General features: G+C 50.9%; 2 protein-coding genes across 5 annotated transcripts; one reads left to right on the top strand and one right to left on the bottom strand.

The window, feature by feature from the left end:
- The first annotated feature begins 1136 nt into the window (after nucleotides 1-1136).
- On the top strand, nucleotides 1137-3251 carry RASD1 (ras related dexamethasone induced 1). 2 transcript variants are annotated; one of them, XM_082707594.1, is made up of 2 exons: nucleotides 1137-1723; nucleotides 1998-3251. In XM_082707594.1, the coding sequence occupies exons 1-2, from the start codon at nucleotides 1438-1440 to the stop codon at nucleotides 2549-2551; spliced, it is 840 nt and encodes a 279-aa protein (XP_082563720.1). In that variant the 5' UTR covers nucleotides 1137-1437; the 3' UTR covers nucleotides 2552-3251. The 2 variants fall into 2 exon arrangements, with proteins under 2 accessions (XP_082563720.1, XP_082563721.1); XM_082707595.1 differs by having other exon boundaries at nucleotides 1139-1723; nucleotides 2072-3251.
- On the bottom strand, nucleotides 3105-20198 carry MED9 (mediator complex subunit 9). Of its 3 annotated transcripts, none has more exons than XR_014304950.1 (3): nucleotides 17970-20198; nucleotides 5748-6407; nucleotides 3105-4591 (listed from the first exon to the last, which is right to left on the bottom strand). XR_014304950.1 is itself a non-coding variant. In XM_082707597.1 (3 exons), the coding sequence occupies exons 1-3, from the start codon at nucleotides 18194-18196 to the stop codon at nucleotides 4562-4564; spliced, it is 405 nt and encodes a 134-aa protein (XP_082563723.1). In that variant the 5' UTR covers nucleotides 18197-20198; the 3' UTR covers nucleotides 3105-4561. The 3 variants fall into 3 exon arrangements, 2 of the variants coding, with proteins under 2 accessions (XP_082563723.1, XP_082563722.1); XM_082707597.1 differs by having other exon boundaries at nucleotides 6260-6407; XM_082707596.1 differs by having other exon boundaries at nucleotides 3105-6407.
- Between the last annotated feature and the right edge of the window lie 841 nt (nucleotides 20199-21039).

Here is a 21039-nt window from a genome sequence, read left to right as displayed (position 1 = left end):
AACCCCAGCCAGACCTGCTGCCTCGGGTCTTGACTCCCGCCGCCCTGCACCCCCACCCACAGTGCTGTAAGCCCATGGGTCGTTGAGCCTGTGGGTTGGTTTGTTTTCTTTTCTTTCCTTCTTAAAATTTTATTTATTTATTTAACAGAGAGGGGGAGAGGGAGAAGCAGGCTTCCCGCTGAGCGGGGACTCAACTCAGGGATTGATCCTAGGATCCTGAAATCATGACCTGAGCTGAAGGCTTAAGGACTGAGCCACCCAGGCACCCCAAGCCACGGGCTTCATCACTCACACCGGCTTTGAGACCCAGCCCTCACCAGTTGCAAAATGGGACTGTTGGCCCAGAAGACTCCTGAGGGACAAAATGCTGTGGGGCGGGGAGGATGGCACGTTGGTCCAGCCTGGAGCAAGCAAGCAAGAGCAAGTCTCTGGTCCTTGGAATGCCGCCGAGGAAAAGGATGGGGTCAGACCCTGACTGAAAGCCTTGGCCGGCTTCAGAGCATCTCTGGCTGGGCGAAAGAAGACGCCGAGGCCTGCCGTAAAGCGCGGGGCGGGGGATGGCTCCTGCTGGGTCTCGGCCTGGAGTCCGAGGCCGGACCTCACCAGACCCCAATCTGGAGGCTCTCCCCGCACTCCAGCCCCGGAGATTGGTGCCTGCAGCCTCCCGGCGCCGCCGGCGGGGCCTCTGCGGCCCTCTGGTGGCCGGAGTGCGCGGCGCCGACCTCGGCGCTAACACGGTCTCGGGGGAGCAGGCAAGCGCCTGCGGACGGGTAGGGCGCTGACGCGGGGGCTCACTCTCAGGACCGAGGAGAGAAGGGAGGTACGCAAGGCCCCGTGCGCGGTGCTGGTAAACACCTGCGATTACGCTCCTGCTGTGCCGAGATTACAGTTGTTACTTTCTGGGTAAACTGAGGCCCCAAGAAAAGGAGCGTGAGCGTGAAAGTGCGTGTATGAGTGTGCGAGTATTGCGGGTGGGGTCCTTGCCCCAAGGCGCGGAGAGTCAGAGCCACTGGAGGAACTACAACCCTGACGCCCCTGCGGCCGTGCCGTGGAGAACGGGGTCCGCGCGCCCCCTGCCCCAGCCGGACCCGGACTCAGTCGCTCCTCGCGCGCGGCGGGCAGAAGCAGCGGCGGCCGGCGGAGGTCGCGGGAGGTGGCGCGCGGGCCCGCGGGGCGTGACGCACGGAGGCTGGGAGGGCGGGGGGCGGGGCGGCCGCTCAGGCGGCTTATAAGGGCGGCCTCCGGGCGCGCAAAATCAGAGCGAGCGGCTTGGTCCGAGAGCCGTAGAGCGGAGCGGAGCTCGATCCGGAACTCAGCCCCAGCCCCACCAGGCTCGAGCACAGCCACCGAGCCGCGCAGCCCCGCGCCAGCTCCGCGCCCCCGGCCGCCCTCCGCGCTTCTCTCCGCCCCGCTCCCGCCAGTGCGGCCCTCCGCCAAATGAAACTGGCCGCGATGATCAAGAAGATGTGCCCGAGCGACTCGGAGCTGAGTATCCCGGCCAAGAACTGCTACCGCATGGTCATCCTCGGCTCGTCCAAGGTGGGCAAGACGGCCATCGTGTCGCGCTTTCTCACGGGCCGCTTCGAGGACGCCTACACGCCCACCATCGAGGACTTCCACCGCAAGTTCTACTCCATCCGCGGCGAGGTGTACCAGCTCGACATCCTCGACACGTCCGGCAACCACCCGTTCCCCGCCATGCGGCGCCTCTCCATCCTCACTGGTGAGCCGGAGGCCGGGCCCGGCGGCGGGCGGGTGGAGGGAGCTGCGCCACTGGAGCGGGGGACAGGGACCCCCAGTCCGAGGGCGCCCGGCGACCCCACGTCCCGCCCCCGCGCGCCGCGGTGCGCGGAGAGAAGTCGAGGCGCCCCGCGCGCGGCGGCTGGAGCCCCGACGCCTGGCGGCGGGGCGTCCGCTCCCCGGTCGGTCCCACTTTAGCTGTCCCCTTGGCTGCTGTCTTCCCTGGCTCCTTTAACGCCCTTTCTGTTCCCCCGTAGGAGACGTTTTCATCCTGGTGTTCAGCCTGGACAATCGCGACTCCTTCGAGGAGGTGCAGAGGCTCAAGCAGCAGATCCTCGACACCAAGTCTTGCCTCAAGAACAAAACCAAGGAGAACGTGGACGTGCCCCTGGTCATCTGCGGCAACAAGGGGGACCGGGACTTCTACCGCGAGGTGGAGCAGCGCGAGATCGAGCAGCTGGTGGGCGACGACCCCCAGCGCTGCGCCTACTTCGAGATTTCGGCCAAGAAGAACAGCAGCCTGGACCAGATGTTCCGGGCGCTCTTCGCCATGGCCAAGCTGCCCAGCGAGATGAGCCCGGACCTGCACCGCAAGGTGTCTGTGCAGTACTGCGACGTGCTGCACAAGAAGGCGCTTCGGAACAAGAAGCTGCTGCGAGCCGGCAGCGGCGGTGGGGACCCCGGCGACGCCTTTGGCATCGTGGCGCCCTTCGCGCGCCGGCCCAGCGTGCACAGCGACCTCATGTACATCCGCGAGAAGGCCAGCGGTGGCAGCCAAGCTAAGGACAAGGAGCGCTGCGTCATCAGTTAGGAGCCTCCCCCTCCCCTTCGCCCCCCCCCCCCCCCCCGCGCGGGCGACAGAACCTAAGGAGGACGTTGTTGTTGAAAAGTCACGTTTGACGTCCAGGCCAGCCCTGGGTCGCGCGCGTGAACTGGCATCTTCCCTCCCCGCGCCCGGTACTCACTAGGGGGCTGCAAACGATGAAGGAATGGCCCTCTGCTCTGGAAGGGAAGAGAACTGGCTTAGACCGGGACTCCCGCCCCCGCCATCCGCCATGGGCGCCTGCCACCCCCACGGGTTGGGGGCACAGGCCCAGCAGAGGGGGAAGTTGTCTTGTTTGTGACAAAGACAAGAATGGGGGAAGGGGGGGTTAAGTTAATCAGCCTCTGTTAGGCTTTGGGAAACCTGTTCTGACCCCTGGAGGGTCTAGACAGGACAAATGGGGCATTAACTTGTCTGTGATTCTGGGTTGCCATGACAGCTTAGGAAAGCTTCTGCCCTCCTGAGAATAAGGGGGTGTGGGTCAGATCATAGCCAAGTGACTTGTTTACATGTGTGTGAAATTGCACAAAGGAAAACAAAACACACAACTTGCACTTTAATAGTTCTGAGGTCATCATGGACATGAACAAACTCTTACTCAGCTGTTTGTACTGTGTGTGACAGTCTTTAAAGTTATTGCTATTGTTTTTTTTTATATAATACCAAATAAAAGAACTTAAAACAGAAAGCCACATGCTTGCTTTGCTTTTAGAAATGGCTGGAAGGCCGAAGGGTGAGGAGGGAGGGGCGGGGATTTACTTCTGGGGCATTTGACTCACCCTCCCCAGAATGGCAGATGACCCTGGCATTCTGAAAATGGCCTCAGCCCCCCATGGGCTGGGAGAAAATGCTCCAAAAAACCTGCAGATGATTGGACCAAAGCCCTCTCTGATTTGGGAACGGCTCCTCAGAAAGCCAAGATAAGAAAGGGGTCCAGATTATTCCTAGAGCTGCATCTCTCCAGCCACCAAGGGCTTCTGGGCTGTGCCCAGATTCACTCCAGGCAGAGGGTGAAGCGAGGGCCCCAAACCTGCAACTTGCAGTCGGCGCAAGGGGTCACTAGGGTCCTGCTCTCACAAGGGAAACGGAGCCTTGAGAATCTGGTCAGGCCCGTGCAGGACCCTCACCCCCCGACTCTGGTCCAGGGTCTGCCACATGGCTCTCAGCAGATAGCTCAACACACCCCTGCCCCCAGCCACCTGTGCCCTCCAGCCTCAGGAAGCACTTGCCACCCGGGGGTAGGTCCAGCACCTCCTCTGCCTCATCGAGGGTACCCATTCCTGACTCCAGAACCAGCTCTCTGCCACTTGTAACTGCAAGCTCAGGCCAAGTGACACCCGCCAAGCCTTGAATTCTTCACCCGTGGAATAGCCTTCTGCGTGGGGGTGCTGTGAGGACTAAGCGAGGTGTCTGCAAAGCACTTAGTGCGAGTGTCCACCGCCTAGTAACCCCCTAACAGGTGGCTTCAGTGGCTTCGAGAGGGTGCTTGGCCCCTGGAGGGGTTCCGTGTTGTCTCAGGGAGGGATTTCCATCCTGTGCTGTGAGGGCTGCTCCCTGGGTGCTGAACTCACCCCTGGGCCTGGGGGGGCCAGTCACAGGTGCGCAGGATGACCCACCAGGCCCACTGGGTCCTTGGGGACAGATGTCACCCCCGAGGACAATTACCCTGTTTCTCATGCTGGCTTTGCTGTGTGGGCTGAGGGAAGGAGGTGCACGGTGGGGCCTCCCACAATTTGTTCTCTCTCCCCTGAGCAAAATGAACATCTTCCTTTCAACTATGCAAGAGGGACATCTTATGATGGATTTCTCCGTACAAAACCCAAGATGTCCTGAGAGCAGAGCACAAGTTCTTTTAATTATACTCTCAGAGAATGTCACCAGTCCAAAGCGTGGAGTACAGGGAAGGCTCTGTCTCCCTCGGCCCCGGGAAGAGGTCTTCAGCCTTGCAGAAGGGACGGTGGTCTTGTTATTTCTATGTGCTTCATGGTTCCCGTTTGGTCAGAGCCTTAAAACCGGCCCCATGCGACTCTGAAATGTCAAGGACATAACTGGTTCAGTTAAATAACAGTCCCAGGGTGGGCTGGCCCAGCAGGCGGCCGCCCACTTCAGTTCAGAGCGCGCTCTTCTGTCCAAAGCCACTGAAACCAGATCCGCCCCCCCCCCCAACGTCCTGCACTCCCCCTGTGCCAGCCCCGCTCTGACAGGTGGCTGCGGGTCAGCACACACGGAACCCCTGTGAAGAACACCTTCGACCAGTCTTGCTGCCAACGAGGTCAATTGGCGGGCATCTGTTAAGCCCCTGACTTGGTCTGGGCAGGTTATGCGCCCATTTCGAGATCTAAATAATACGCAGTTACTTCTCGCCTCACAGAACAGGCGAGGGGAAGGGCTCGGTCTGACAGGCCAGGGAGGGGCATGCAAATCAGGAGGAAAAAAGAGGGGCATCACAAAGCAGAACTGGGCCGTCAAACCTGCAGGCGTGGTTTGTCACGCGGTGTCAGAACGGACCCCGAACAGCACTGTTGCAGTCGGGTGATGGGTGAGCGGAACCGTCACCGAGGGCACATCAGGATTCCCTCTATCTGGGGTGCAGTGAGGGTTCGTGGCTGGCTCGTTAGTGAGAAGGCCAGAGGGGTGACTCATTATTTAAACCAGGACAACAGGAATCTGAACTGCTAAGAGGCAAGGCCCGGTCCCCTGGGAACCGGCCATAAGCCTGCATAGAGACAATGGTGCCCTCTGGCTTGTGGGAAGCAGGGGGAAGGAGTCGGGTCAGCCTCCAGCATGAAGTGGCTGGATGAGCGGACGGAAGGGGGCAGGAGACAAAGGGAGCAGGAGCTAAAAGTAACAAGAACATGTAGGCGGCAGAGAAGCTGGAGACCGGGGCCACCTGCCCCGCTCTTGGTCCTGCCCCGCTCTTGGTCGACACCCCCACCACACAGTTTCATTCATTCACTGGCTCAAACATAAAAAAAAGAAAAGTATTTCGGGGGGAGGGCGGAGGTGGGCTGATGAGGGAGGAAGCCATCCTGCTGCCTTTCAAAACAATATTCTTCCTCTGCCAGGTTTCTTTTAGCATTTGAAATGCGTGCCATGGGGGTGCAGACCCAGTTGGTCAAGGGACTCCTATGCCCGTTTCATGACACTGCTGTCGCAGAACAGTGAGCACCCAGGGCGAGCATACCTAGGGGTGGGAGCGAGGGTGGGGGGAGGGCAGGAAGCAAAGCGGAGCCGCCTCCTTTCCTCCAGCGCTCAGCCGCTCTGCGGAGCCTGAATGCACAGCAGATGGCCCCCTCCCCAGAAGAGGGGCGGCATCCCCGGCCCCCTCCCCAGCCTCCAGGAACAGTCTTCCTTCCACCAGCAGGCACTCCGGTTATTATGCATCTAGACATATGGACACATCCTCTACAAGGAGGCCCCAACAATCCAAGCCTGAGCGTTGGCTCCCCACACAGTCGATGCCAAGTTTGGCTCCGATGCCAAGTTTGGCTCCGGAAGCAGCTACAGCAGCACCGGATTACAGGATTACAGAGTTCACAGCTGGAGTTCGAGGCGCTGGTTGGGGGAGTCAGGGAGGCTGTGTGTTCTTCCGCTTCTTTCCCAGGCCTTCCTGGAAGCCGGCCTCGTCTACTCCTTGGGGATCTCAAACATGCAGAGGCTCTTATACTTCTGCAGAAGCTCGTTCTTGGTCCTGACCTGCTCCCGGAGGCTGTGCAGCTGCTGCTGCTGCTGCTCAGGGCTCAGGTGGATGCCGGGCATGGCGCTGATGACTTTCCGCATCTCCTGGAACTTGGTTTTGAGGGCGTTCAGGTCCTGGTGGATGTCCGGGCTGTCCTTGTCCATGCTACAGGGGGCAGAGGGCAGTCGTTAGCATTCATGGCTCAGACTCACCCCCACAGAATCTGCTCTCTTCTGACCTTACCTTTCAGCCTGCCTTGTTTGCATGTCTCCTTCTGAGGTCGTGCACCCCCCAGGGGACAGCTGGCCAGTAGAAGCACCTGCGCCCAGCACTGCCACTACAGCCCCCCTCAGCCTGCTGGCACCATTTGAGGCCAAAACCCCATTAGCTCAGAGGACAGGGACTGTGTCTGCCTTGTTGGGACACATACCCCTGGGCCCAAATTCGCCTTTGTTGCCAGAATGAATGCTTGGCAAGTAAGTTCATAATGTTTGTTGAATGACTGAACATACCACTACCATTGTGAGGTGACGAATGGCTGGCAAAACTGGCCGAAATCCTACATTTCTTCTAACTGGAGACATTTCCAGGCCAATCAAGAAACTTTATCAGCTAGCCAGAGCTAAGTTTAGCTGATGTTTTGCTGCCTGAGCCTGTTAACGTAAGCACTAGTTTCCACAGGGCTGGTCATAAATTTTACAATAGTTACAAGCTATTGGAAATTTTTCCAGCAGGTACGAAGTCTCCCCTACCAGTCCTGTAAATTCCTTGCCTTCAGGTCAGGCAGGAACATTCCCTCCATCCCATTGCTCGCTATCATTAGCTGCCCGGAGATCCGTACTCCCAGGCACTGCTAAAATAAAAACAACAAGAACAAAACCTTCACCTAAGATCAAAGAAACAGCTTGTCAGTTGCTCCTATACATTTTTTACAAGTTAGCAAGTGGGGGAGCTTTTGCAAACACAGCTGGGACTAAAACTAAAAGCCAATTCAGTGGGGTTTTCTAAAAGTCACACATTGAGGCCTGGGGTGGGGGTGAGGGGAGAACTGTCAACAATCACTTATTTTTTGAAATAAATGTCCATTCCTGATGAGGAGTATCAGCCCAGATGGTGCTAATTCATGTCCTTTATTCATCATTTCTCTGCTTACGCAGACAGAATATCCATCTTCCCTGGCAATCACTTGGCAAATGTGATGGGCCCTGCTCCCTGTGCTCAGAGGCAAGATCTGGAGAATCACTCATTCTAGGGAATGTTAACCAGCCAAACGTTTCTTGTTGTCATTTGATACCCTCACTTTAAATATCCAATGAATGAGATCCCTTACCCCGGTTTCTAGAGAGGAGTAATTGGTATTTATGAGAACTGTGAATTCTTTAGAAGGCGGCAGACAGGGGGGATCTTTTATTTTAACGATTTTAGATGTCGGGCTTGAATCTACAACTTTGGAGGGAAACCATCTGGGTTTCTGAAATTGTTATACTTGCACGGCATATGCGTTAACACGACGTACGAACACAAGTCCCAAGAGAGCTCTGAAAGTGAACTATAGTTTTAAGAACACTGATCCACACCAATCTGAAAGGACAAAGTAAAAGCAAACAAACGAAAATACATAAAATAAGAAATTGGAAGGACGTTATGATCATCCAGTTATGGGAGCAAGCATGACCCGGCCCCAAAGAAGACTGAGTTCTGAAGGAAAAAGTGGGCCATGCTTAGGGTGTTCGTTTTTTGAAAATCCCCCGCATCTCAAGATTGTCCATTCTTTGCTCAGTGAACTCTCAGCGAAGGAGCCACATAAAGGCTTGCCTGGAGGGAAGCTACAGGGAAAGGGGGCCATGTGGCCCCCAGCAAGGCCCTCTCGGCAAGCTTCTCGGCCTGCCCTAGTTGGTGAAGGTAAATAATGTGGAACTCCTGGAGCGAGAACTCTCTATTCAGGAACCGGCTCCAACCAAGCAGGAACCTGCTAGACCAGGATGACTGTGAAATGCTCAAGCCAAAAGAAATGAGCCAGGCCCAAATAGTGTGTGAATAAAAGCAGAAAGCTCCAAACGGGCCTGCTTTGTGTTCAATGTTAGTCATCAGCCAACTTTAGAAGAAAAAAAAATGAGACTAGGCCAAGGTCGATAGGCACAAAAATCATACAAACAAGGGCCAGGTTAGGGCACTTTGGTTCTGCTTATAAGAGTTTCTGAAAGATGGACAAAAATACTGCTGCTCTGGCTTGCTTGACAGGCCACTTCTTCTCTGACTCCTGTGCACATCCTAGGTGATACTCAGCATCCCGTGGACACACACGTTCGGTGTTCCTGGCACCAGACCCAGGGCAAACTTCACAGGCCTATTAGGCAGATGGGTTTAAGACAATGCCTTGTTCGGGTGCTAAATACAGCCGCAGCTCCAATTTTTACTACGGGTGCCTCGGGACTTGAAGATGCCAGCTCGCCTCAACTGGGCAAGTGTGTCCACCAGGAACTTAGAAGCAAAAGGAACCCACCTGGTTCCTGAAGCCAACCTCCTCCCAAACCAGAGACCACGCAGTAGCAGGCCTCTGTTTCCCACTTCTTCCTCCTGAGAGTTTCCGTGACCCTCAGTCTGGCGCCCCCACTGTCCTGGCTGACCCACGCTGGGCCCAGTCCTGCCCTCCATCCCTCCCTCTTTCCACACTAACTCGCTAACTTCAGTGGCCGGCATCTTTCTAAAACAGTGTGTGTGTGTGTGGGGGGGGGGGTTGCTTTTCCTGTGACCATAATAGGTGCTTGAGGGAAAAACTTAAAAACAGCAGACACCGAGGCTTAGAAAAGGAAGATCCCTCTAAGGCACATCCCAGAGAAACCCGTTAACATGTGGCATATACATTTCAGACCACTTCGAAATATACAATATATGGTTACAAACACACATGTACTTCTTTGTTATTTGCTTTGACAACAATGTAACCATTCTTGCTTTTTTCACTTAAGTTGCACCTTGGATGTCTTTCCATGTGAACGCACATACGGTGAATCAGCTAAAATTCTTTGGCTATTGCTGGCCATTTGGATGCTTGCAACTTACCATTTGTAACTGCAATGGCAATGAACGTTTTGTACCTACATCCCCAAGTACTTGTGCAAGTATCTTGGTAAGATGATTTCTCCCAAGTGAATATCTAGGTTAAAGGTTATGTACATTCAAATTTTTGACAGGCTGACAAAATGCCCTTCAAGAAACCTGTATAGTGGCCGCAGACACGCTTATCCCTTACGGACTCGACAGCACTAGCTGACCCACGGGCTGTTAGAGAGCCAGTGGCTGTGTGCACTTCTCTGTTCCACTTCAGCCAGCACCTGAGATGTCCTCTGAGAGGGACTCTGGGCCTCAGACCCTTGCTTTCATCTGCTCACAGGGTTACAAGTAGAAAAGATTCCTTTTAGGGAGGGGCCACAAAAGGTTCTGCTAAAGGAAGTTCTAAAAAAATACTCTATAGGACAGCCCAGAATAGGTTTGTCCACTTCTATCTCTTCAGTGGCCAACAACCCCTAGCCTGTCCTCCTTCCTCAATTTCAGGACCCTTATGCCAACAGTTCCCACTGTTCCCAGTTCCTTAGGTTCTGGGGAGTCCTGCTGACATCCCAAGTGCACCGAATGCCCCTGTAGCATGCCACATATCAGAGGCAGGGCACTCCCAGGACTGAGCACAGCTGGAATGCTGCACCCTTACAGATGTGTCCCTGTGCCGCGCTTCCTGGTGCCTAATGTGCACCCAGTCTCCAGTCCGCCCGCTCCTCCTCCCTGCTCCTGCCTCCTCCTCTCACTGGCCCGATTTCCAGAGCTGGGTCCTCTCCTCCTTCTGACCCCCTCTGCCCTACCTACCTTTACAAAACCCAAGTTTGAGCTCCCAAGCTCCCAGACACCTGCCAGGCCAGTTCGCACTTGCAGGGGGCCCCTTAGGGCCAGCCACCAGCAGCCTGTGCCCCTTCCAGGCGCACTTTCCCACTTTGCTCCAGACTGCCTAAATGCGGCACTGTGGCTCTTCTCCCACTGTACTAAGTGACTGTGGCCCCGTGTGCCTGTTTCATGGTGTCTGGGTTCCAGTGGGTGCTTGGTAAGTTAGGCCAAATGCACAGAGATGAAGTGGCAGAGGAGGGAACAGGCTTGTAAGCTGGCCCAGAAATAATGCTTCCGAACAGGCTATAAATATTCCCTATCTGGGCCCTTATTCTTTTCACTGGGATTCAGTTGAAGGAGAAGCCAAGGGCAGAGAGGACTACAGTCAGATGAGGGCAGACAAGCCCCACGGAGCCAGGGGGCTTCTCTCTCAGACTTCTCCACTGATGTGGGGGCCGCGGCCTTCTCCATCTGAGGACAGGCCTCAGCTGGCGGAGGGCTGGTCAGATTAAAATAGATCTTGTGTAGAAGAGGCAGGCCAGTAATACCATTTCTGTGAAAGTGGTGCTGCCTGGGCTCTCAGGTCTTGCTGACCTGCCTGGACAATAAAGAGACCTGCTGTCAGTGACATGGCCCCAGCCTGAGAGGTGAAGGGCGACACCGTGTACTCCTCACTTAAACTAGCTCTGCAGTGTCCCAGATGGCTCCCCTTTTCCTACCCAGTAACATAGAGCCTTTTAAGGAACTAAAAAAATTACCAAACCGAACCAAAAAAACATTTAAGTACCCATGTTGACAGAATACTTTTACTGAACGAGCCACAACCAGCAGGCAAGGCAGTGACAACCGCAGCTCAGAATTCCTAGGCTGGGACACTAGTTCCCAGACTCTGTAGATTTGGCAACTTTGAGGGGGGAAAACACTGAATTCTTTTGGTCCTCATTTCTTTCCTCCTTTGTTCTACACATACGTCTCTAATGTGATTTCTACACGTAAGAGAGAGGCCTCAAAGAGTTGGGAACCCTAACATTTCTTACACACATGAAAATGACATTTTTCTTTCTCTTTTTCCTCATTCTCTAAGTTAACACAAATACATCATTTGGATCATTCCTTCAACTAAGGGACGGACAGCAGGAGGGAAGAGCAGTGGAGCTTCTCTCCAGCGCCAGGCAGGGTGCATCCCAGCCACACGACAAGAACTGGGCGCTCTCCTGGTGTGGGAGGTAGCCTCTGAGCAGTTCTACAAGGGCAGGTGGCATTTCCCTGGGCAAAGATGACGCATGCGCCCTGGAGGACTCCATGCACCCAAAGGGCAATGGCAACAGAATGACTCGCTCTGGGCTTTCTGTGGTCCAGACAGGCCTTTGAAGATGGTCTGCACAGACTCCTGAATGGAGGGCTACCAGTGGGGAAGGACGGAACGGAAAGAATAGGGAGCCCTAGAGATTTTTCAGCAGAGAAAAATTCAACTGCTAACAAGCACAGGATGAATTAGAGAGACGAGAGGATAAAGGCAAAGAAACTATTTAAGAAATGACTGTAAGATCCCAAAAGGAGGTTAGAAGACCTGGACCATGAGGAGTTTTACCAACAGGCTTGGCAGTAAAGGGGCAGATTAAAGCCTGAATGTTCCACTAACCTAATCTCAGCATCTCTGCACCTCCTAGCATCTCAGCCAGGCTACAGAAAACAGGCCGGGAAAGGTCAAGGTACTAAGGGTATATGCTGCCAAGAGAGAAGGAAGAAGGAAGGCCAGCCTGCACAGATCATGAATTGTGCCAGGAAGATTTCACAGTGCTGGAGAAGAACAGAATGTCCAGAAGCAGATGAGCAAACATATGGGGACTCTATGTATATGGTCAAGGTGATGGCTCCAGCAGAGAAAAAAAATGAATATTTGATAAGAGCAGTGGGATGATACAGCTCAAGGAGGGAAAGTGGGGGTGTCCCCTTCCTTCTTCCATTAAAATACATTCCAGAAGCAACACAGAACTAAAAGTGAAAGGAGCACCTAGGTGGCTCAGTCAATTAAGCATCGGTCTCCTGATTTGGGCTCAGGTTCTATCTCAGGGGCCTGGGATCTAACCCGGAGTCAGGCTCCACACTCAGCGTGGAGCCTGCTTAGGATTCTGTCTCTCCCTCTGTCCCTCCCCCTTCACCCTTCACTTGCTCTCACTCAAATAAATACATAAATCTAAAAAAAAAAAAAAAAAAAAAAAAGAAGTGAAAAACGAAACCATAAAAGTCCTAGAGGAAAAAGATTGATATTTGTCACTTTATTAGAGGGGGAAAGCCTTGCTAACTAGGACCAAAATCCAGAAGCCATTAAGGAAAAGCGTAACAAATCTGCCTGAATAAAACAGTATGCTTCCAGATGACAAAAACAAAACAAAAGAACCCAGGAACAAAGTCAAAAGAAGTCATAGCTCGGGGGAAATATTTATAATACACTAGCCCGGCAAAGGCATATTTTCCTTACATACAAGGAGTTCATTAAAAGAGGGATGACCTTATAGAAAATAGGCAGTTTACAGGGGAAAAATACAAATGACTTAAGAAGATGCATATGAAAAGATGATTTATCTTATCAAATGAGACACAGACCAATACAACACATCATTTCTGACCTATCAGATTAGCCTGAGTTTAAAAGTTTAAACTTTAAAGTTTTTAAAGTTAAAAGTTAAAGTTAAAAACTTTAAAAAGTTTAAAGGTGATGGCAGGGGTATGGGGAAAATGACACAAATACATGGGGCACCTGGGTGGCTCAGAGGGTTAAGCCTCTGCCTTCAGCTCAGGTCATGATCTCAGGGTCCTGGGAGCTAGCTCTCTGCTCAGCGGGGAGCCTGCTTCCCTTCCTCTCTACCTGCCTCTCTGCCTACTTGTGATCTCTGTCAAATAAATAAAATCTTAAAAAAAAAAAAAAGACACAAATACACTGCTGGTAAAACATACACTGGTGCATTCTTATTTGCTAACAGTGATTGAAATGTTAAATTCACATATCTCTTTGCTAGAAATTTACTCAGAGTTTACAAACAGGGTGGCTGCAGCACTCACTGCAGTGGCAAAATGCCAGAAACACTGGAAGTGTCCTTGAGCTGGGAAGTGTTGAAAGAAATGGTGGCATAATCATGAAACGGAGTATGACGCAGTTTAGGGACAAGGGAGGGAGCTGGGAGGAGTGGAGGGAGAGGCTCACTTGCCATTTTGTACCTTTGGGGGTTCTTTGAATACATCTACAATTGAAATTTCTCTCTTTTTTTTTTTTTTACAACTGCAACTTTTATTTTTAAGATTTTTATTTATCTGAGAAAGTACAACCGGGGGGGGGGTGCAGGCAGAGGAGGAGAAGCAGGCTCCCCGCTGAGCAGGGTGCCCCAAGACATGGGGCTCAATCCTAGGACCCTGGGAGGATGATCTGAACCGAAGGCAGATGCCTAACTGAACCACCCAGGTGCCCGTACAGTTTTTAAAAAATACTTTCAGGATGGCAGATTTCTGGCCACGGTGGGTTAATCAAAGCAGCCCAGGCCACAGGAGATTGTGTTCCGGACAAAGCTAAAATGATGTAGCCCTCTACATTCAGCAACAGCTATGAAAATGAGAAATGCCTGTACCCTCCACTCCAGCGATTCCACTGCTGGGGATTTACCTAATCATAAACGTACTCCAGTACGAGGATGCTCCCCCACAGCAAGGCTGGCAACAGCAAAAATTAGAACAACATGTAAACGTCCACAAACAAGACTGGTTACGTAAGTGATGGTGCTGCCACCTTACTGACGAAGGCCTTCATGGGTGAGAATGAAAAGGGGTCCAAAACAGACTCATGAGGGGAAAAAAAAAAACAACAAAGTACAGTATGATCTCAAATTCTATACATTTTTTAAAAGACATGCATATATAGGTCTTGGAAGGATACTTAAAATAGTAACAGCAATTAGGATTGGTGACGGAACTTCACTTTACAGGATTCTGAATTTGCAACTGTTACTTATTTTTAAATAAAAATTTTCTAGAAACCTAATGATGCAGGAGTCCACATTCTTTATGAGAACAAGAAAGGCTGAACTCACTTCAGCTCCTTTCTCATTCATCCCCTGGGCAAGGAGTAAACAGATAATAAAGGGGTGCATGCAGAAGCTACAGGAGAGGGAGAGATCAAGGGCCTGCAGGAGCCAGCAGGTCTTGGCCCTCATTCCGTCCGGCCAGGCCGGCCTGCCGGGACAGCGTCCTCACTGGCTTCCCTGCCTGGGGGCAGGGATACCATCTCTATCTCGAGCACGAATCTGACTGAGGCCCAGTGGTTGGAAGTTCTCACTGGCTCCCCACTCCTCAGAGGACAAAATCTCCCTCCCTATGGGGGATGCGCTGTCCTCTGTATGTTGACTCTCTCCCTCTTGCCAGTTCTCCCTTACTACCTTACATTTACGCCCCAGCCCCATTACACTGCGAGCTGGCTGCAGGAGTTCAATACTGTTTCTGGGCATCACGTCCTTATCCGTGTTCTTCCTACACCACTCCTCCTACCTCCCATAATTTAAGACTCCACACTGGCACCAGCCCTTAACAAACCTTCTGACTCCTCCAGGCTGCCCCAGGGCCCCCCTCTCTTGTCGCCATTCCGACCACAGTCTGTCTCCTTCCCTTATTAGCCTATTAACACAAATACATACCTACACACATATTTGAAAATCACATCCTAGCTCCTTTTCATGGTGATAGGATCTTTCCTTCTCTCAGTGAGTTTCCTCCAAGTGGAGTTTTGCTCTTCTGTTTTGTTTTATCCTCTGCTATGGTTTTTCTTCACATGCTTAGTGACCCTGGCTGCCGGTCATATCGTTAAGAGTAAAATACTGCTTGATTTATGTGCATAATTTACTGCGTTCAGCATTCTAGATGAAAGAAGAAAAAGATGTGATCCTATGATAAAGAGGATGTTCATTATTTTGACTTCCACCAGATGTGGAGGAAGAAGCCGAATGCCAATAGAAAATGTAAATACTTTATATTCTATTAGTAAAAACCGGGTATTAATAAATAATGGAGAATATTGGGGAAAAAAGTATAAAACATTAAAAGGCTTAGTGGAAACTCTCTTTTTTGGGGAAGATTTTATTATTTGAGAGAGAGAGTGCAGGAGGAGGGGCAGAGGGGGAGAACCCCAAGCAGACCCTGTTCTCAGTGCAGAGCTTGACCTCATGACCCTGAGATCATGACATGAGCTGAAACCAAGAGTTGTATGCTTAACTGACTGAGTCACCCAGGTGCCCCTGCCCCACTTAGTGGAAACTCTTAATGATGCTTCTTTATTTTCTTAGAATGAACTAAGTTCTTTCTTGGGGAGCCCCCAATGTCTTCCCTTTTGGGCTCACCAGACACCCCAGAGAAGGGATCTCTGTCTCTCTGGCTGCCCATCTAGAAGCCAGATTGGGAAAGAAGGCTAGGGTTGTGAAGTACTTCAGTTTGTGAAGTTTCTCTTAATCTGTCTTTTCAGTATGGCTCCCTTTCTCCAACTCCTGCCATGTGCCTGGTGTTCCCCAGTCCAGAGACTCTCTGGCTTATCTTTAAAAATAAATCTTGGGAGAGAGTAATGCTTTAATTTTCTGCCAAGATGGAAGAAGGATAGTCGCCCACTGTCGCCCACTGGAGTGAGGAAGACGACTATGAGCTCTGATTCTTAAACAGACTTCAGAAGTCCCTGGCATTGTCAATTCCCAAGATGTAGGGAGAAGCCATGGTCTAAGGCAGCTGCTTCTGGATGCTTCTTCTCGCTGAGAGATGGATTAGCCTTTAGCCATCTGTGACAATTATCTCCTCTCCTGTTTTTTCTGGTTTTATGCTTAAAAAAACAAAAAACAAAAAACCTCTTCACTGTCCTTTCAGAGGGTACAGAAATAAACACATGTGATCAACCCTCCATCTTTCACAGAAGGCTGCTCTTGAGTACCCTTTACAGCAATCTTAGGATTTAAAGTACTGTTATTCCATTTCACAAGAGAAAAGACAGAGAAGCTAAGTCATTTGACCAAGATCTCTTAGCCCATACACCATAAAGCTGTAATTTGAACCCGCTCTTTGAGGTCCACTGTTATTATTCACGTATTAGAGATAAGAAATTAAGGCCTAGAAAGGCTACATAATTTACTAAGATTACAAGGCAAGTGGCTATCAGTATGTGGATTTGAATCCAGGACCACCTGACTTCAAAGCCCGTGTTCTTTCTAGCATAGCTTACCGCTCCATGTTTAAGGCCAGTCCAACCCAAATGCTCTACTGGGTCAATATACTCTCAGGGGTCCGGGAACTGTCCTCGAGACTATGTACATTTTATGTTTTAATTTTCTTCTATTTTTCTTAAAACCAGTGTATTTGGGTTAATTTGGATAATCCATTTATAATCCAGCACTGCCCTGGAATTTTGTGGTCTGCACTTGTGTTTGTTTGCTATCTCACTGCTGCCTAGCAGTTCTACTTGAACTTCTACTTCTAGTTCTACTTCAACTTCACAGGCTAATGAGAACAGAACAGAGTCTGCCTTACCCTATAAACAGTATGTTCACACCAAGTGAAGCCAAATGAAGGCAGGGTCTAATGTGAGAACAAAGGCTTCACAGTTGTTTAAAAAGTGGTAGAAGCATGAGGTCATCCCACAGCAAGTTAATCCAGCCTGGCTGAACTCAAAAGAAGCGGGGCCATTAACAAACAAGACTTTCCCGTATTGGGTAGCAAGTTCATTTCAGCAAAACACCCAAGAGTGCATTAATGCCCACTTGAATGTTACTGTAAGAGTGAGTTTAATTTACTTTGTTTTGGTTTTTAATGGTTTAATAGTTATGAGCCTAGTCTACCCCATTAATTTGGATATAAATAACAGTAAAAATAATTGAGGCAAACACGGGGATCAAGGAGACTTTTGGTTATACTGTGTTTTTTTTTTTTTTTTTTTTCCTTTTACAGGGTCAGCTGAAAACTCAGGCTAATCAGAAGATTGGCCAAAATAATGACAAACCCAGGAGCCTGGGTGGCTCAGTGTGCTGCGTGGGTGGGACTCTTGACTTCCAGTCGACCTCAGTCGATCTCAGAGTCATGGGATCCAGCGGCCACGGGCTATGTGCTCAGCAGGGAGTCTGCTTGAGATTCTCTCTCCCTCTGCCCCGCTTCTGCTTCCATGTGCTCTCTCAAATGAATAAATAAATCTTTTAGAAAGAATGACAAATCACCCTCCTTGGCATTGTCCAAGAACATGCTACCACAGGGCAACTTGTATCTTTGTTTCTTTTAATGTTTTCTATCATCAGCCCTCCAAACTCTTTGAATTATGGGTAATTCCCAAACCTGCCTTTTCCCCCTTCAAACTGGTGTGCAATGTGGGGGTGAGAAGTTGGCCCTTTTTACTGTGTACGTCCCACAGCACTTAGCAGTGTGCCACACAGCGAAGATGCTCCATATATGTGGGATATGTTGAAAACAGAGAATCCAAGGGTTACTCCTCTATTACAGGTGAGAAAACTAGGGCTCAGAGACGCTTGACTTGCTCCAAATCACTAAGGTGAAAACTTGAGCAGTTCTGACTGCAGAGCCTGTGCGTTCGGTCTCTAGTCTGCCTTCATTTTCAAGAATACCGCCTGGCCCTCAGGAGGTCTGGCAACTCTCTCAGGGCTCAAACGTCTGCTGAATGCATGTGCGACTGGGTGTGGTTTTGGAAATGCCTCCTCCCCCGGGGTCTGTTTCCCCATCGGTAAAATGGGGGTGTAGCCAACAGAACCTAGGCTTTTGCAGCTCGGAAACAGGAGACGAGAAGCGGGAGGGCGTGTCGTGGCTGGTCCTCTCTTGGGCTCTTACCATTTGATGATGTTGTGAACCAAAGGTAAAAAGGAGTAATTCTCCTCCTCCTTCACGCCGGCGGGTGACTGAGGCCTCGGCGCCGGCGACTGCTGCGGCTGAGGCGCGGCGACCGGAGGCGGCGGCTGCGAAGGCGGCAGCGGCTTCGTCTCGGGCAGCGGCGGCTCGGCCGGCGGCGGTAACGCATCCTCGGCCTGTCGCCCGGCGGCCACTCCGGCGGAGGCCATGGCGCCCGGGACCCGCAGGTCAGTCAGCAGGACCCCAGCGATCAGCTTCTCAAAAGCGTCGCGGACTCCAGACGTCACCACCGTGCGCCCGCGGGGGCGGGGTCTGGAGAAAGGTTGTGCGCGTGCGTACTAGGATATGGGCGGGGAGTGGGGCGGGGCAACGGCCGGGGGCGTGGTTTCTGTTGCTAGGCAACGGGCTATTGACGTATTTTGTTGTAAATCGAAGCAGCTAGTTTATTAGTCAGCAATAGATTTATTTCAGAAATATTTGATTATTATTAACACGACGAAGAGGGTCCAAAAGTAACTAATACAGGAATGCTGAGATACATAAGCCTTCGCATAGCCCACTCTTGCCCTCGGAGAAGGCTTCCCAAAGAACCACCTTGACCCACAGGCAGAGTAAAAACCCACCCAGGGTCTGTTACATGCAAAGCACTGGGCTCCACGGGCATCAAGAACCCGGAGAGGGAGGACCCACAGCTCCCCCACCGTGCAAAGGCCTCCAGGAGGACAGGCGGCAAAGCCCGACCCAGCCTAAGTGTGACACTCTGCTAGCCCAAACGGTGCAGAGACAAAGAAATTAAAAGCCCCGCATGGCTAGATGGGGAGGAACTAATAATTCGACATGTAATATGCATCATCTGGATGGCAGATGCAGTGTTAAATGTGGGGGTAGGTGGTGGGAGGGCTCTCCCGACTTCAGTGGGAGGCAAAAGGGGATTGACTGGTGGGAAGAATAAATGTATCCTACAGGAAAGGCAACTCTCAGGTCGGTACTCTCCAAACCTCTGGCCAGTTTCTTCAATCCCTAGATCTCAGTTTCCTTAACTGTAAAATCTTTTGTTCAGATTCACAGCAGATCCTAAACTGCTTTCTAACTTCAGATACATGGCTGAGCTCCAAAAGTCTGGTTTGCCCCTAGGATCCTAGGCCAAAAACCTGGTGGTTTTGTAATTATATTTCTCAAAACAAGTGTGATATGGGAGCTGCATAATAAATTTCTGGGCAATGTGACACCCATCCTAAGCTTAGTTAGTGAAGGGGAGAGGACATGAGGTAGGAAAGCCCCAGCCTTTCAAAGTCAACCATCAAGGGTCTTAAAGAGAGGCAAGGAAGCCCATATTCAGAGAGCAAGATGAGCCGGAGTACTTAAGAGCAAGGTCGCTGATCCCAAGGAAAGCATTGATGCTGATGCTACTATTCGGATGCATTAGGAGAGGATTATGGAGGCAGACCCTAGGGAAGCCAGACTGCAGAAGGAAGTAGGAAGTTGGAGACTGTGCTGGTAGAGGCTCTTTAGTGATGGGCCTTAGCACGGCTTTCTTCAGCAAGAACTGCATAGAGTACCCTCATGGGGCTGGGGAGGGGGTGGGGAGAGCAAGGGGAGGGAGATTCTGAAGGTTTTCTTCTTGCTAGCCACAGAGCTCCCCACTTCAGGGAAGAGTTTTAAGAGTCATGGTAGAGAGCAGAGGGGAAAGGCCTGCTGGAATCAGACCAGGTGTGCTTGAAGAGGCTATCCCCTTGCAGCCGTTTGGGGAAATATCGATGGTGCAAGAATTAATAGTAATTACCACAACTGCCGTGGAATAAAAGTAGATACAAGGAAGAGTCACAATCGTTATCACACTTAATTCCCAAAAGAGCTCTAGAAGGCAGATGCTAGCATTTTATTTCTTGGGCAAGGAAACTGAGGCTTATGATGGTTGAGGTATTGGCCCAGGGCCACACAGCTTGCCTGACACCAGATCTATGGTCTTGACCAACACCTCGGGTCTCTGCTGGTTCTGTAACTTTATGATTCAAAATCTTAAAGTGATGGGGCATCTGGGTGGCTCAGTGGGTTAAAGCCTCTGCCTTTGGCTCAGGTTATGATCCCCGCATCCTGGGATTGAGTCCCGCATCAGGCTCTCTGCTCAGCAGGGAGCCTGCTTCCCCCTCTATCTCTGCCTGCCTCTCTGCCTACTTGTGATCTCTGTCTGTCAAATTAAAAAAAAAAATCTTAAAGTGAGGTTTTTATTCAGAATTCGAAAAGCAATCTGATATTCATCAATAATATCCCCATAGCAATTGTCCATCGTTCCCCCCAACCCCCTCCGGTGTGTTTTATAACCTAATTACAAGTCTCAGCTTTATCACTGGCAGAATAAAGAGGACATCTCTTTTTGGAAAATGAAAAAGCACTGCAGGTATAAATAGCTGTGGCCTAAGAAAACAAATTGAAAGCAGAGGAAGTGTGAACAAGGAGGTGCATTGACAGTTGGCCCTAAAAATAGTTAATACGCTTAGTGGCACAGAGTAAAGCTGACTTCATAACATTGCAGGCAGATATCAGAGGAATCTGCCCATGCTGGCTTCATGAAAGCTGAAGTGGGAGACCTCACCAAGCTAAGCCACCAAGTCATCGCTTCTTGGGCAGATTTATACTATTTCTCGAAGAGTCTTTCTAGTCAAGTTGGTAGTTTACAAGTTCAGCCAGCCCGCCTGCCTCCAGGCTCAGCTTGACCTCACCTTGTGCAGCCATGCAACTTCCTAGAAGGACTGAATGGTTATGCTATTTTCAATTTTCTACTAGCCACATTAAAAAAAATAAGAAGAAGAAGAAGAAGAAGAAGCAGGGGAAATGAATTTCAGTAATATATTTTATTTCTTTTGGTATCTCCTGAATATGATCATTTCAACATGTGATCAATTTTAGCAACTATTAAAGAGGTAGTTGACTAGTTTTCATCCTGTCTGTGAAATCCACTATACATTTTACTCTGAGAATGGCCACCATTCAAGAGCTCATCGCCATGTGTGGCTAGCGACTGCATAGCTGAATGGTACAGATCAAGAGATAA

Source organism: Mustela nivalis (genome assembly GCF_964662115.1).
Source record: "Mustela nivalis genome assembly, chromosome: 17".
NCBI lineage: Eukaryota > Metazoa > Chordata > Mammalia > Carnivora > Mustelidae > Mustela > Mustela nivalis.
This window is presented reverse-complemented; position numbering and strand designations above follow the sequence as displayed.